The sequence below is a fragment of the Ahaetulla prasina genome, chromosome 8 (assembly GCF_028640845.1).
Source record: "Ahaetulla prasina isolate Xishuangbanna chromosome 8, ASM2864084v1, whole genome shotgun sequence".
In the NCBI taxonomy this organism is placed as follows: Eukaryota; Metazoa; Chordata; class Lepidosauria; order Squamata; family Colubridae; genus Ahaetulla; species Ahaetulla prasina.
Genome location: NC_080546.1, coordinates 66,584,683 through 66,598,188, shown reverse-complemented (window position 1 = coordinate 66,598,188; position 13,506 = coordinate 66,584,683). Strand labels below are relative to the sequence as shown.

The following is a 13,506-nucleotide window of genomic DNA, read 5'->3' as shown; positions in this document are numbered from 1 at the left end:
CAGGTACTTTACCTTTTTGACAGTTTGAATTCCTAGTTTCTCCTCTAATTTCTTATCCTGTCTTTTCGTAAGGTTCTTTATAATTATCTTTGTTTTGTTTTTATTTATTTTCAGGCCTGCTACAGTTCCAAATTTCTCTATTTCTTGTAAAAGCTTTTCTCCTGTTTCCAAGGGGTCCTCTAATATAAATGCCATGTCATCTGCGAAGGCCTGTGTTTTATATTCTTCCTTTTTTATTTTTAACCCTTTAATTTCCTTATTTCCTCTTACTTGCAACAATAATATCTCCAATGCCAGGATGAATAAGAGGGGGGATAATGGACAGCCTTGTCTAACACCTTTATTTATTTCAACAACTTCTGTGAAATCTCCATTGACCATAATTTTTGCTGTTTGCTTTGAATAAATTGTCTTAATCATTTCTATAAATTTGTCGCCAAATTGTATCTCAATAAGTTGATTAAATGCCTTTTGTGCATCTACCATTATCACTGCCAATTGTTTTTCTGGGTGCGCCTCATAATATTCTAAAATATTCATTATCATCCTTGTATTGTTTTTAATTTGTCGTTTGAGTAAAAACCTGTTTTGATCTGAATAATTTTGTTTAATATCCTTTTTAATCTTTATTTTATTTATTTATTTATTTTATTAGATTTTTATACCGCCCTTCTCCTGAAGGACTCAGGGCGGTGTACAGCCAAAAAGTAAAAAACCCACAATATACACATTAAAACAAAACTAAAACCAAGCATATTACAGGAATGGCCAAAATTTAAAACAATTTAAAACCCTAAAATTCATAAATAGCCCAAATTAAAAATTTAATAAAACTTTTAAGCCAGTCCCGCTTGAATAAATAGATGCGTTTTCAGCTCACGGCGAAAAGTCCGAAGATCAGGCACTTGACGTAAACCAGGGGGAAGTTCGTTCCAAAGCGTAGGAGCTCCAACAGAGAAGGCCCTACCCCTGGGGGCCGCCAGTTGACATTGTTTGGCGGACGGCACCCTGAGAAGGCCCTCTCTGTGTGAGCGTACGGGTCGGTGGGAGACATAAGGTAACAGCAGGCGGTCCCGTAAGTAACTGGGCCCTAAGCCATGGAGCGCTTTAAAGGTGGTAACCAAAATCTTAAAGCACACCCGAAAGACCACAGGAAGCCAGTGCAGGCTGCGCAGGATTGGTGTTACATGGGAGCAACGAGTTGCTCCCACTATTACCCGCGCAGCTGCATTCTGGACTAGCTGCAGCCTCCGGGTGTACTTCAAGGACAGCCCCATGTAGACAGCATTGCAATAATCCAAACAGGAAGTGACAAGAGCATGAGTGACCGTGCATAAGGCATCCCGGTCAATAATTTCTGCAATTATTGTTGCCAGGATTTTATATTCGGCATTTAACAGCGAGATTGGCCTATAATTTTGAATAAATTGATTATCTGTGCTTTCTTTGGGGATTAATACTATATACGCTTCCCTCCAACTATTGGCATTTTGGCTTTCTCTAATACCTCATTATACATATCCAATATAGTTTCTCCCAAAACTCCCTGAAATTCTTTATACATTTCCACCGGAATTCCATCTGTCCCTGGTGTTTTGTTATTTTTCTGTTTTTTAATTGCCTCTCAACTCTATTAAGGTAATTCCCCCATTCAACATTTCCTTGTCTTCATCTGTTATATTTGGCAAATTCTGCTCCTGTAGGTAATTTATAATATTTTCTTCTTTAATATTTCCTTGACTATATAATGTTTGAAAGTAATTTTGGATATTTTTTTTCTCCTCGATTCTGTGGTGGAGGTTCCCTTGTTCATCTTGTAGATGTTGTATTAATTTTTTGGCTTTTTCTTTTTTTCGATTTATGGGCGAATCATCTCCCTGGTTTATTCACTGATTCAAAATAATTTTGTTTTGCCAATTTTATATTCCTTATCATTTCTTTCTGTTGTAGTAGATTAATTTTATGTTTCATTAGGTCTATTTGCTTTTTATTTCCATATTTTGGGGGTTGTTCTGGAGTGATAGTTCTAATTTTTTCAGCTTTTCCAATGTTAGTGTTTGTTGCTCCTTCTTCTCTTTATTTCTCCTTGGGATGTACACAATAGTTATCCCTCTCATGTAGGCTTTGACGGTGTCCCATAAGTTTTGTAATATAGTGTCTTCATTCCTATTCTCTTTAAGAAACATCTTTAATTCTCTTTCCATTATTTGTGAATATTGTTTTTCTTTAACAATTCTTTGATCTAATTTCCATCTCTTCTTTTTTGCCCTACCTTTCCATTTTAATACTAAGGGACTATGATCCGCCCAGGTATTCAGCTTGATGTCCATCTCTTCTAGATTATTGATCAATTCTGGAGTCATCCAGGCCATGTCTATGTGAGACCATGAGTTATGCGGATGAGAGAAGGTGTATTGTTTTTCCTGTTTGTTTAATTGTCTCCATGCATCACCTAGATTAAATTCTCTTACCATTTCAAAAAAAGCATTTGGTAATTTTCGACTTTTATTTTTAATTTCTTTCATTGTCTTGTAGTCCAATTTATCTACCACTCCGTTAAAGTCCCCTATTAAACAAATATTTTTGCCCTCTAGTTCTGATAATTTACTATGTAATTTATTATAGAATTTTTGTCTTGTTTTATACTTGGTACGTAAATTGTTACTAACAATATTTTCTTATAATTTGTACTTATTTCCAGTGTTAGAATTCTTCCAAATATTTTTCTGGGATTTAACCAACCAGCTATCCCTCTTTTTTTATTTTGTGCCAATGCCGAAAATACTTCCCCTAATTTGGGACATCTTATGAGATCACTATGTTTTTCTTTAATGTGTACCTCCTGGAGGCAGATGATATCCATTTTTTCTTTTTGTAGTCTTAATAATGTTTGTTTACGTTTGGTAGCTGAGTTGATGCCGTTTATATTTAATGACAGCATCTTTATTTCATTTTCCATCTTCTTACTTCTCTGCTAATTTCAGTCTTCTCTTTGCTCTGTTCTCGGTCTGTGCTCTAATTCTAGCTCCTTCCCTCTCTTGTCAGTCTGTTTCCTACACTTTTTTCTTCCGATGTCTGATCTTCCTGACCTTTACTTTTTCCTTCTTCTGTACTGTCTTGCTCGTTTTCCCCGCTTATATAGTGATCATAGAACTCCTGTGCCTTTTCCAATGTGTCGATCCAAAAAAATTTTTAATGCCACGATATCAACATCCCCTCTGGGATGAGCCATCAGAACATCACTCTATATTTTAGTAATTGTGAAGATAGGAAGTGATAACTTCGCCTTTGCTCTCTTACTCTTTTGGGAATCTGTTTTAATACAATAATCTCCTTTCCATTAGACATCAATTTCATTTTCTAGTTCTTGTTTACTTTTTTGTACTATTTCAGCTAGTAGCTCAACCATCAATACTGGGAGATTTTCTTCTTTGTTTTCAAGAATATTTTGAAAGCAGAGGTATATCATCGATTTCTCCATCTCCAGATGTATTATAGCTCCTTCCAACTCCCTATGTTCCGCCATCATTCTATTCATTTCCATGTCCATTTTTTTCCCATATGCTCCTAGTTTAGCCTCTACCAATTTTTTCTTTTATTTGTTCTTATTTATTGTCTCTTGCATTTTACCAATCTTATCATCAAGTTTTCTTATCTCCTCCTTTATCTCCCCCTTTACTTCTCCCATATTATTTTTAATGTCCTTGTGGTTAGTTGTCATAGCCTCCTGCACTTTTAGCATTGTTTCTTGTTTCGCTAATAGAGTTCACTGCATCTGTTATAAATTAACAGTAGAACCAACTTTTTCACCCCCCCAACATGGCTTCCGCCTACTTTGATCCTGAAGGGGAAGCTGACATTGAGGTTATTTTTTTTCCCCTGCTTTAGAGATTGTGGTAGTTATGCTAGTCATTTTAATATTCCTGAAAAAAAATTTCCACTTGCCATATACTTTTTTCACCTTTTTTCTTTCCGTTATGATATTCCTAAATAATCTCTTATTTATACTATTATATATTATATATTATTATACAGTATATATATATATATATATATATATATATATATATATATATATATACACATATACACACCCCAGGGCTGTGTGGTCTCCCCACTTCTCTTCTCTCTGTATACCAATGACTGCATCTCCAATGATCCATCTGTCAAGCTACTGAAGTTCGCAGATGACACAATAGTGATTGGTCTCATTTGAGACAATGACAAATCCGCATATAGACGAGAGGTCGAACGACTAGCCTTGTGGTGCAACCAAAACAATCTGGAACTGAACACGCTCAAAACCGTAGAAATGGTGGTAGACTTTAGGAGAAACCCTTCCATATTTCCACCTCTCACAATACTAGACAACACAGTATCAACAGTAGAAACCTTTAACTTTCTAGGTTCTATCATATCGCAAGATCTAAAATGGACAGCTAACATCAAAAACATCATCAAAAAAGGACAACAAAGAATGTTCTTTCTGCGCCAAATCAGTAAGCTCAAACTGCCCAAGGAGCTGCTGATTCAGTTCTACAGAGGAATTATTGAGTCTGTCATTTGCACCTCTATAACTGTCTGGTTCGGTTCTGCAACCCAACAAGAAAGACACAGACTTCAGAGGATAATTAGAACTGCAGAAAAAATAATTGCTACCAACCTGCCTTCCATTGAGGACCTGTATACTGCACGAATCAAGAAGAGGGCCGTGAAAATATTTACAGATCCCTCACATCCTGGACATAAACTGTTTCAACTCCTACCCTCAAAACGACGCTATAGAGCACTGCACACCAGAACAACTAGACACAAGAACAGTTTTTTCCCGAAGGCCATCACTCTGCTAAACAAATAATTCCCTCAACACTGTCAAACTATTTACTAAATCTGCACTACTATTAATCTTCTCATCGTTCCCATCACCAATCTCTTTTCACTTATGACTGTATGACTGTAACTTTGTTGCTGGCAATCCTTATGATTTATATTTGTGTTGTAAATGTTGTACCTTGATGAACGTATCTTTTATGTACACTGAGAGCATATGCACCAAGACAAATTCCTTGTGTGTCCAATCACAGTTGGCCAATAAAAAAATCTATTCTATTCTATTCTATTCTATTCTATTCTATTCTATAGTCCTTATTTAAATAGATTTCAATTCTTGAGCATCAATTTATAAGTAAGCTAGTAATATTTAATTAATAATTATATATATACACTTGTGAGAATCTATTAGTATACCAAACTAAATACATAATAGATACAATATAGATACACAGAAATTATTATGGGTTAGTACAGATTGTAAATATTTCAATATAATTATATAAATAAATAACAATAAATATCTCTGGGTATATAGTAAATACAAATATAAATATTGATTGATTATAATTAACTGTAGATATTTCAGTTAATTTATTTATATGCGCATGTGTATGTGTGTGTAAGGAGTCCTAAAAGTTCTTCAGTAAATTATTATCAAATATAAGGATGTTTTTTATTATTTGTTTTTTAAGAAAAGTCTTTTGACCCCTTCCTTCAAGATGTCTCCTTTATTCAGAACTGCAGTCACGCTCATTGTCAGTAGCTCAACAGTAGCTCTGTTTTACTTTGTTGCTCCAGCATATCCTTCAAGTCCAACACTTTCTCTTCTTACTCCCTAACTGCAACAACTAAAGTCATAGTTTCTTCTAGCAACAAAAAAAAGTAGTGAACACATTCCAATCCTCGTTTGCTCCACTCACCACAATAAGTTCCTTCCTGTTTGATAGCTCTCGATCTCCACTCCCACCACCAACCTGCCGTTCAAACTCCTCCTTGGAGTCTCACTTTACCGCTTCTCTTTCAAGTCCTTTGACAATCTCTGAGAGTTTCCCCTTTCTGGCACTTTTCTTCTCTCTCTGGATCTTCAAGCTGCTTTCCACTATTTGCTCCCTGAATAGCTCATCGGGACCTCACGCCTCTGGATCTGCCATTCTTAAGCAGATTTCTCTTGCGCTTATCTGGAGGGCTTTTCTCGCCAAACGGGGGCTCGAACTGCTCCACATTCAGCTCCAAAGAAACCCCTCCACCTCATCGATCCCTCCAGGATCCGACCTGTCTTCAAAGGCTTCAAAAGCACGAAAATTTGGGCACAAACGAGTGACGCTTGTTTGCCCTGCTGCAGCATGACATCACCGCAGAAAGCCAGTTTTCATAATACAACCCACCATTCTTAAAGAAAAGTCAAAGCCTAGAAAGGCAAAGACGTCAGGAAAGAATTTAACAGTTTCAAAGACTTTTTAGAAAAGACAAGAAGCAATATTACAACATCTATGATGGAAACAGGTATACAAAGTATCTTCTAAAAGATCTCTGAACTCAGGAGCATAAATTACTATGGTATAGGACCATGATGGTGAACCTGTGGCACGCACTGTCATATCTGTGGCATGTGACTGTTGCACTAGTTCAGCTCCAGTGCGCATACATGAGCTGGACAGTTGATTTTTGGGCCTTCTGGGCCCACCGGAAGTCAGGAAATGGGCCGTTTCTGGCCTCCGGAGGGCCTCTACGGGGAGGGGAAGGCCGTTTTCACCCTTCCCAGGCTCCAAGAAAGCCTCTGGAGCCTGGGGAGGGTGAAAAACGGGCCTACCGGATCCACCATGCCATCATGCATGCATGTGCAGGGCGCACCAAATTATGGGTGTGGGCACGCACACGTGCGAAACAACACACACCACACTCCCCCACTTTTTGGCATGCGATGGCAAAAAGGTTAGCCATCACTGGTATAGAATGTACAAAGTAAATGATTCAGAAAATATCAAAGATAGAAATATACTAATTCTATAGAATAGAGATGTCCAGATCCAAGATACCTTAGAACAGGAATGTTAAACTCAAGGCCCACGATGTGGTTAGATCTGGTCCACGGAGCTGCCCTAGAAACAGCAGAGCACTGGCCTGCAGCACCTCAGCCCAGACTGATTGGGCGCTGATCCTGGCAGCGGCCATCCAGACCAGAAAGTGGGGCCAGAGGGCTTGGCCAGAGGCATCCGCAAGCAGGGCTGCAAACCATTGCATCTGGAGTGTGCCACAGGGCGAGGTGAGTTTGGGGTGAGCTGGAGGGGCTACACCCCAGCCTGGTGCTTGGGTGGGTAGTTCAGAGAGACTGCAGCCTGGCCGTCTGGTGAGGAAGTCTCTGGGCACATGCAGAGCGCCCCTTGTTTGCTTTGCCTGGGTCACAGTTTGCAGCTAAGAAGCCCATCTGTGGCTTTCCAATGTGGGGGGTGGTCCCAGTGAAAGGGAAGCCTCTCAGACTGCGAGGCTAGGCCAACAAGCAGGGGATGAAGGCTCTGGTGTGGGCGCAGTACTAATCTATTCTACAACCTGGTAGCGGACATCCGGGCCTGAATGTAGTCAGCCTTAGCTCTAACTCAAGAGGCTGCCCTGCCAGCTTCCTCAATGTGCTCACAGGAGGCGGTGAGCATACCCAGGCCCTGGCATCCCTGGGGACCCGATTTGGCCTGCAGACTACGTTCTGAGTGCTCCCCTTTCATCCAGGACGCATGCACTCACTGTCTCCTGTGTGCATGCCCAGGGGGTGGGGCCAAGGTGGTGGGGTGGTCTCTCTTGCTGGCTTCAGGGCAGCCATGTGGGTCAGATCTAAGACTGACCATGTTATGGCCCAAAAGGCCGCAAAGTTGTAAATCAGGCCTCGCAACCCCCTTTCACTACCCACGCCGGTGGCTGTGATGCCAATCTCTCCCCCTGGCCTCGTCCCTTTCTGAGTGAGGAGAAAGATTCGGACAGCATGAAAAGTGTTTGCAAGCTGACAAGACTTTGAGGCAGTGAAATCCCTTGCTTTAAGTCTCCCATCGTCTTGCAAATGCCTTTCACACTGTCGCAGTCTCAACGCAAAGAGCATTTACAAGCCGACAAGACTTGGGGCAGTGAAATTGCCTTGCTTGAAGCCCCCCATCAGCCTGTAGAGGCTTCAAGCACGGCGATTTCACTGCCCCAAAATCTCGTTGTCTTGCAAACACTCTTCAGACAGATCTGGTACAAGCCTCAGTTCACAGAGAACAGAGGCCTAAACTACTGTAGTGTGAGATCAGCAGCGCACAATCTCGTACTACTGAACTCCTGTGATCTTGCTCTAAAGTACTATACGAACTACAGGGCATCACTTGTGCGCAGCTGAGGAGGGTCCCCGGGGGGGGGTCTGCAAAGGGGAAGAGGGGTGAAAATGGGAAGCGACCTCAGACAATGGGCAGGCAGCAGTAGACAGGAGCTTCCCATTTTGACCTCTCCCCACTGCTGCTGCCTTTGCACCTGGACTCCAGCGTAAAACCAAATGGGCAGTTTCTCTTCCCCCAGAACCATTCTACCCTTCCCCAAGGCACTCTCCTCAGCTGTGTGCAAGCCCCGATGCTCAGCTGCCCATCCCCCAGACTTTGGCGCTCACCCTGGATCACCCCTCCCAGCCTTGTCTGGCCCATCACAAGTGCCCCTCGATGACACAGACCAGGTCAAGTTGGCCATGCCAACCAAGTATGATTTTAAAACTGGACCAAGAAACATCAATAACATTACTCTGATAGCTGAAAATGTACATTTGCAAGCTCAAAGTCAAGGAACACAGTGAAAAATTGTGACTAAGATTAAATGTGAAGACCAAACTAATAACAACAGGTACAGTATTGCAAGCAGCTTTAGATTAACAATGAAAATACTGAAGAGGGATAGAAAGAGTATTGACACTTTTGAACTTTGAAGATGGGGAAATACCATACTATGGATAGCCAAAAAAACAAGCAAATGAACAAATCAATCCAGTTTTCCTTCAAGGCATGAATGGCCAGGCTCCAATTTAGACACAATGCAAAAACCTAGATAGTTGTCTTAAGACTACAACGCAGGGGGAAACGGAAGGGGAAAAAAGGATGACCAATAACAAGATGAATGGATGCAATTATAGAAGCAATGAGTACACTGTTGAAAAACCTGAAGGACCAGGTTGGGGACAGATCATCTCAAAAATGTATGTGGCCAGTAAGTATTGATAATGATTTGATGGCATGTAATTAATCAATAGTTTAACGAAGTAATTTTTCCATAAAATTTTAAATCAGTAGTTCACCCATTCAAGACCGTGGAATAAATTCTTACTTTTAAAGTTTTACATATCATAAAAACAAGCAATTCTTAGCACAAGATTCAGAAACCTGATGCAATCTAGATAGGTTGGATTTGGCTGAGAATTTGGGGACTTATATGCATGTTCCTTGCTTAAGGACTACTTGTTCAGCAACCATTCAAATTTGCATTAGTGCTGAACAAGTGGTAACTTATGACTAGTCCTCGAAGTTTCAGTCATTACAGCCTCCCTGCAGTCATGTGATCAGGAATGCCAGAATTGCCATTGTTAAACAGCACAATGGCATGATATTACACTTTATGACAGCAATTCCAAATCCCACCTGGCATCAGTAACTGATACCTCTTACAATCTATATATCCAGTGTGGTCAGGATGGAGGCATTTATGTTCATGGAAGAAAATACCAGCTGTTGAAATTGTACATTCCTTTTTTTCTCAGATAACAGGTAGTCCTCAACTTACAGTAGTTCATTTAGTGACAGTTCAAAGTTACATCACTGAAAAAGGGACTTATGTGTTTTTCGCACAACTGTTGTAGCATCCCCATAGTCACAAGACCAAAATTCAGATGCTTGACATCTAGTTCATATTTATGATGGCTGCACTGTCCCAGGATCATGTGATCACCTTTTGTGACCTTTTGACAAGCAAAGATAATGGGGAAGCTAGATTCACTTAACAACCATGTTACTAACTTAACAACTGCACTGATTCACTTATATCTGTGGCAAGAAAGGACATAAAATGGTACAAAATTCACTTAACAACTCTCTCAGCAACAGAAATTTTGGGCTCAATTGTGCTCATAAGTCAAGGACTGCCTGTAATGTGGCTGCACTGCACTTCATGAAGGTACATCATAGTTTATTTGCACTGTAGCAAAGCTATACTGCTCCAACCCCTGGAATGCTTCTCCCCTGGAATCCCCTAACAACATGCAGAACTAGAAAGGAAGGAAGGATTTTAGCTGCAAGATATGATAGGATGTGATTCAATGAATGTTGCCCACAGGTACGAAAACATTTCTAACAGGAATACAATTCTAGTTTCCACCTCTTCCAGTAAACGGTAAAATCAGGAGAAAAGATGGGTCTTAGTGGGGTAATATAGAAAGCTGCCATGGCAAACAAATTTTTAGAAAACCACTTAATTTCTACTGTGTTTCTCCCAAAATAAGACTGGGTCTTATATTAATTTTTGCTCCAAAAGATGTATTATGGCTTATTTTCTGGTTAGGTCTTATTAGGGCTGATGATCGTAACTGGAGCTTATTTTTGGGGCAGGGCTTATATCCTGAAAAATCATGCTAGAGCTTATTTTCCGGTTGGGTCTTATTTTTGGGGAAACGGTATTATCAGTTCTTCCGTTTCTGCTAAAGTCTAATGAGTAATCCAAATATGGAGATTTATATGACAATTGAATAGTAACCTTTTTCATACATGTAATTTCAGCTACTCCAATGCCCAATTAACTCTCACTGCTAACTAGACTCTCATCCAGAAACTGTTCTGAAAGTCTTTCATGTAAAAGTGAGTCCTCTTGCAACTTTCAGTTCTGGTGAGGTGGCTATATAAATTTGATAAATAAATTTACCAACTATTTTTTCTTTTCTTTCCCCAAAAGTCCAGATGTTAGAAGAGTCCCAATGCTTTTAATGAACGTACTGGGAGAGCTCTGTATGGGAAGCGTGCTGACTCGAAGCGCAGATCATCAAAAAGGATGATTTATGTTTATTTATTGGCTGGGCCTATTTCTCCTTTCCTGTTCCCTTCCTTTCTAAGTCCAAGATAGCACTGCCAGGGCTCCTGCCTGCCAGTGGACCCGGCCCTTGAAGGATGCTCCTACTCTGGCTCTCTTTCCCCTTTTTGTAAAATAATAATTTTATACACTCTGAACATGTGATCTCACAACTCATGAAACTAATACAGGAGTTCTGCCACATTGGTTACAATATTAAGGAAAATACAACATGAAAGGTCTTAATATTTAATCATTTAATTGGTCTTTTGTTCAATGTATCTAGTGCTTTGCATTTTTATATATAAATAAATTAAGGGTATGCATAGTTTCCAAATTATTCTGATAAATTGCTTTGGACTTTATGAAAGTACAATCACAGCCCTTCTCTGCTAAGTTATTAAGGCAGCCCCTCTTTTCTCAACTTCCACTTGAGTAGGAGGGAAAAGGAAGAAAATCCGCTTTAAATTGCCGGGGATATGAAAAAGAGGGGCTGCCTTCATGAAGCATAAGGTGGGAGGGCTGTACTTGCAATCCAACACACTTATTCTGGATCTTTTATTAACTGTGCACACACACAAATTAACTATATCTTACAGTACTTATAGCCACTGAACTATCCTTTGTTTTTCGGATTTTCGTGCTATTTAGAACAGCTGCCCTCCACCATTCCTACTCTGGATTTCATAGCAGCAGCCCTAAAGGCAACCTGGCTGTTAGATATTCTTAGATCTCTTGACTCATGGGCTAAGGCGGCTTCTCCACGCCCTCCTAGATAGGCAGAGATATTTCTTCCCCCAGTTACACAGAAATTACAAAGTCATAAGTGGCTTTCACACAAAAGCTTTAAAATGAGTCAATATAAAAACTAGAATACATTACATCTATGTTTCGAATGATGACAGATTTTCCATTGGTATATAAGAAATTGTTGCCTCTCGGATCTCCGCCAATGATTTTGGAGATCCCCCTTTCGACCTGCGGGAGGCTGGCAAACACTGTTTCTACGAGAGAGAAGGGGACACACATAGCGTTAGCCTCTGCGGAGGAAAGAGGGAGGCAGTGGGGCCCCCAAATGTAACCTGTTGGTCCGATTCAACCATGAAGCGGCAAGCGGCTCCAGCCAGCCAGCCCTCTCTCCTCCTTCCAGATCAAGAAACCCGCCTCTGCCCGTCGATTTACGAGTGGCTGGGAAGGTTTTCCGGGCAGACGGCAGATTCCGAAACGACCGGAGCTACATTTTTCGGAGGTGGAATCGTACCACTACACCACCACCCCCGCCTCTCCTCTCCCATTCAGCTTTCCGGGCCCCTCCCAAGAGAGGCCCGCCATCTCATTTTATCGAAGGGAAGCGCAAGGCGCCTCGGACCGACAGTAAGGGGCCAGCCGGGACGCCGCTCTTCGTCCTCCGCCTCCTCCACTTCATCATGGAAGGCAGACCTACGTTCCCGCAGCCCCCGGCCTATCTAACAGCCTCTCAGCGAACAGCGGCAACGCCGCCACTCACTCAGCTGGTAGGGCATCGTGGTTGCCTCTCGCTGCTGCGGCGGCTTCAAGGGCGGCGAGTCCGCGGCGGGAGCAAAGGCAAGGCAAATCAAGTCCCCTCTCTTCTTCCACCTCCTCCTCCAACAGCGGGGGTGAGGGAAGCGACGTCAACTCCCGGCTGCGCAAAGCAGGAAGCGCAGCTCACCCAGCTCTCGCTTATCTCCCAGCTTTGACCATATATAGTCAAATCTGTTCGCGCGACGGACGGGCGGAGAAGGAACGGCAACCGCGCGGCGCGTCGTGGCGTGGCTGGAGGGGCTCGGCCGGAAGCGCCGCCGGGAGGGAGAAGTCGCGCGCCCTGCGTCTTCCTCCGCGGCCCGACGCAGCGGGAAAGGGTTGGGTTGGGGGGAACTCTGGGCCTCGACTGTTCCTCCCTCCAGCCTGGAGGTGACGGCTGCCCGGGATAGCACAAAGGGGAGAATCCGCGAGTTATTCTTACGCTTCTCGCGGCGAGTCTGCATGGATTCGGACTGCCAACAATCCAGCTATCCGTTGCTGCCCTGTGGCGGTCGCCCGCATCTGCCCCACCTTTTTTCCGTTTCCAACGTTTTTTAAAAGCCGAGTACAGGGTTTGCAGGGTGCTGAAGCCGGAAGAATTAGAATCTGGCCGAGAGCAAGGTAGATGCAGACAGTTAGCCTTTCAGGAGAGACGCCGGGTTAGAAGTGTCATCCTGTTCCTGATTCGCAGAGTTAAATGTCAACTTGCGTTTCAGGACTATTCATATTCATGCACAGGCAGTGACATTTAACTTAAATTTAGCACTCTTAATACCTAGGAAGCCAACTATATTAGTGAAGAACATCTTGGAATCTTCCTGATGAGGGGTATTAAAAATATTAGCGAACTCCAGTTGATGGATAGATTTGGATGCATGTATTGCATTTTTTGTTTTCAACTTTCTTTCTGTCTTCAAAATTCTTCAAAAAAATCTGTGGAGATTCTCTGTCGTCCAGATCATAGTTGTCTTGAAAATTCTTTTTCAAAAGGAAACTGGACTGTTTTTTCCTTGAGGAAGATATTTCGCTTCTCATCCAAGAAGCTTAATCAGTTCTGGCAGGATGATGGGGGCG

At 41.8% G+C, this 13,506-nt stretch overlaps 1 protein-coding gene across 3 annotated transcripts in view; it reads right to left on the bottom strand.

Moving 5' to 3' along the window:
• Nucleotides 1-13,031, bottom strand: part of WDR1 (WD repeat domain 1) — a 106,797-nt gene extending 93,766 nt beyond the window's left edge. The window contains exons 1-2 of one of the 3 annotated variants that reach the window (XM_058191986.1): nucleotides 12,875-13,031; nucleotides 11,773-11,894 (exon numbers count right to left, since the gene is read on the bottom strand). In XM_058191986.1, the coding sequence (XP_058047969.1) occupies nucleotides 11,773-11,894; nucleotides 12,875-12,896 (144 nt within the window). In that variant the 5' untranslated portion in view covers nucleotides 12,897-13,031. Of the gene's footprint in view, nucleotides 1-11,772; nucleotides 11,895-12,397; nucleotides 12,659-12,874 lie in introns of those variants that run through there. The other 2 variants (XM_058191985.1, XM_058191987.1) reach the window with 2 other exon arrangements.
• Between the last annotated feature and the right edge of the window lie 475 nt (nucleotides 13,032-13,506).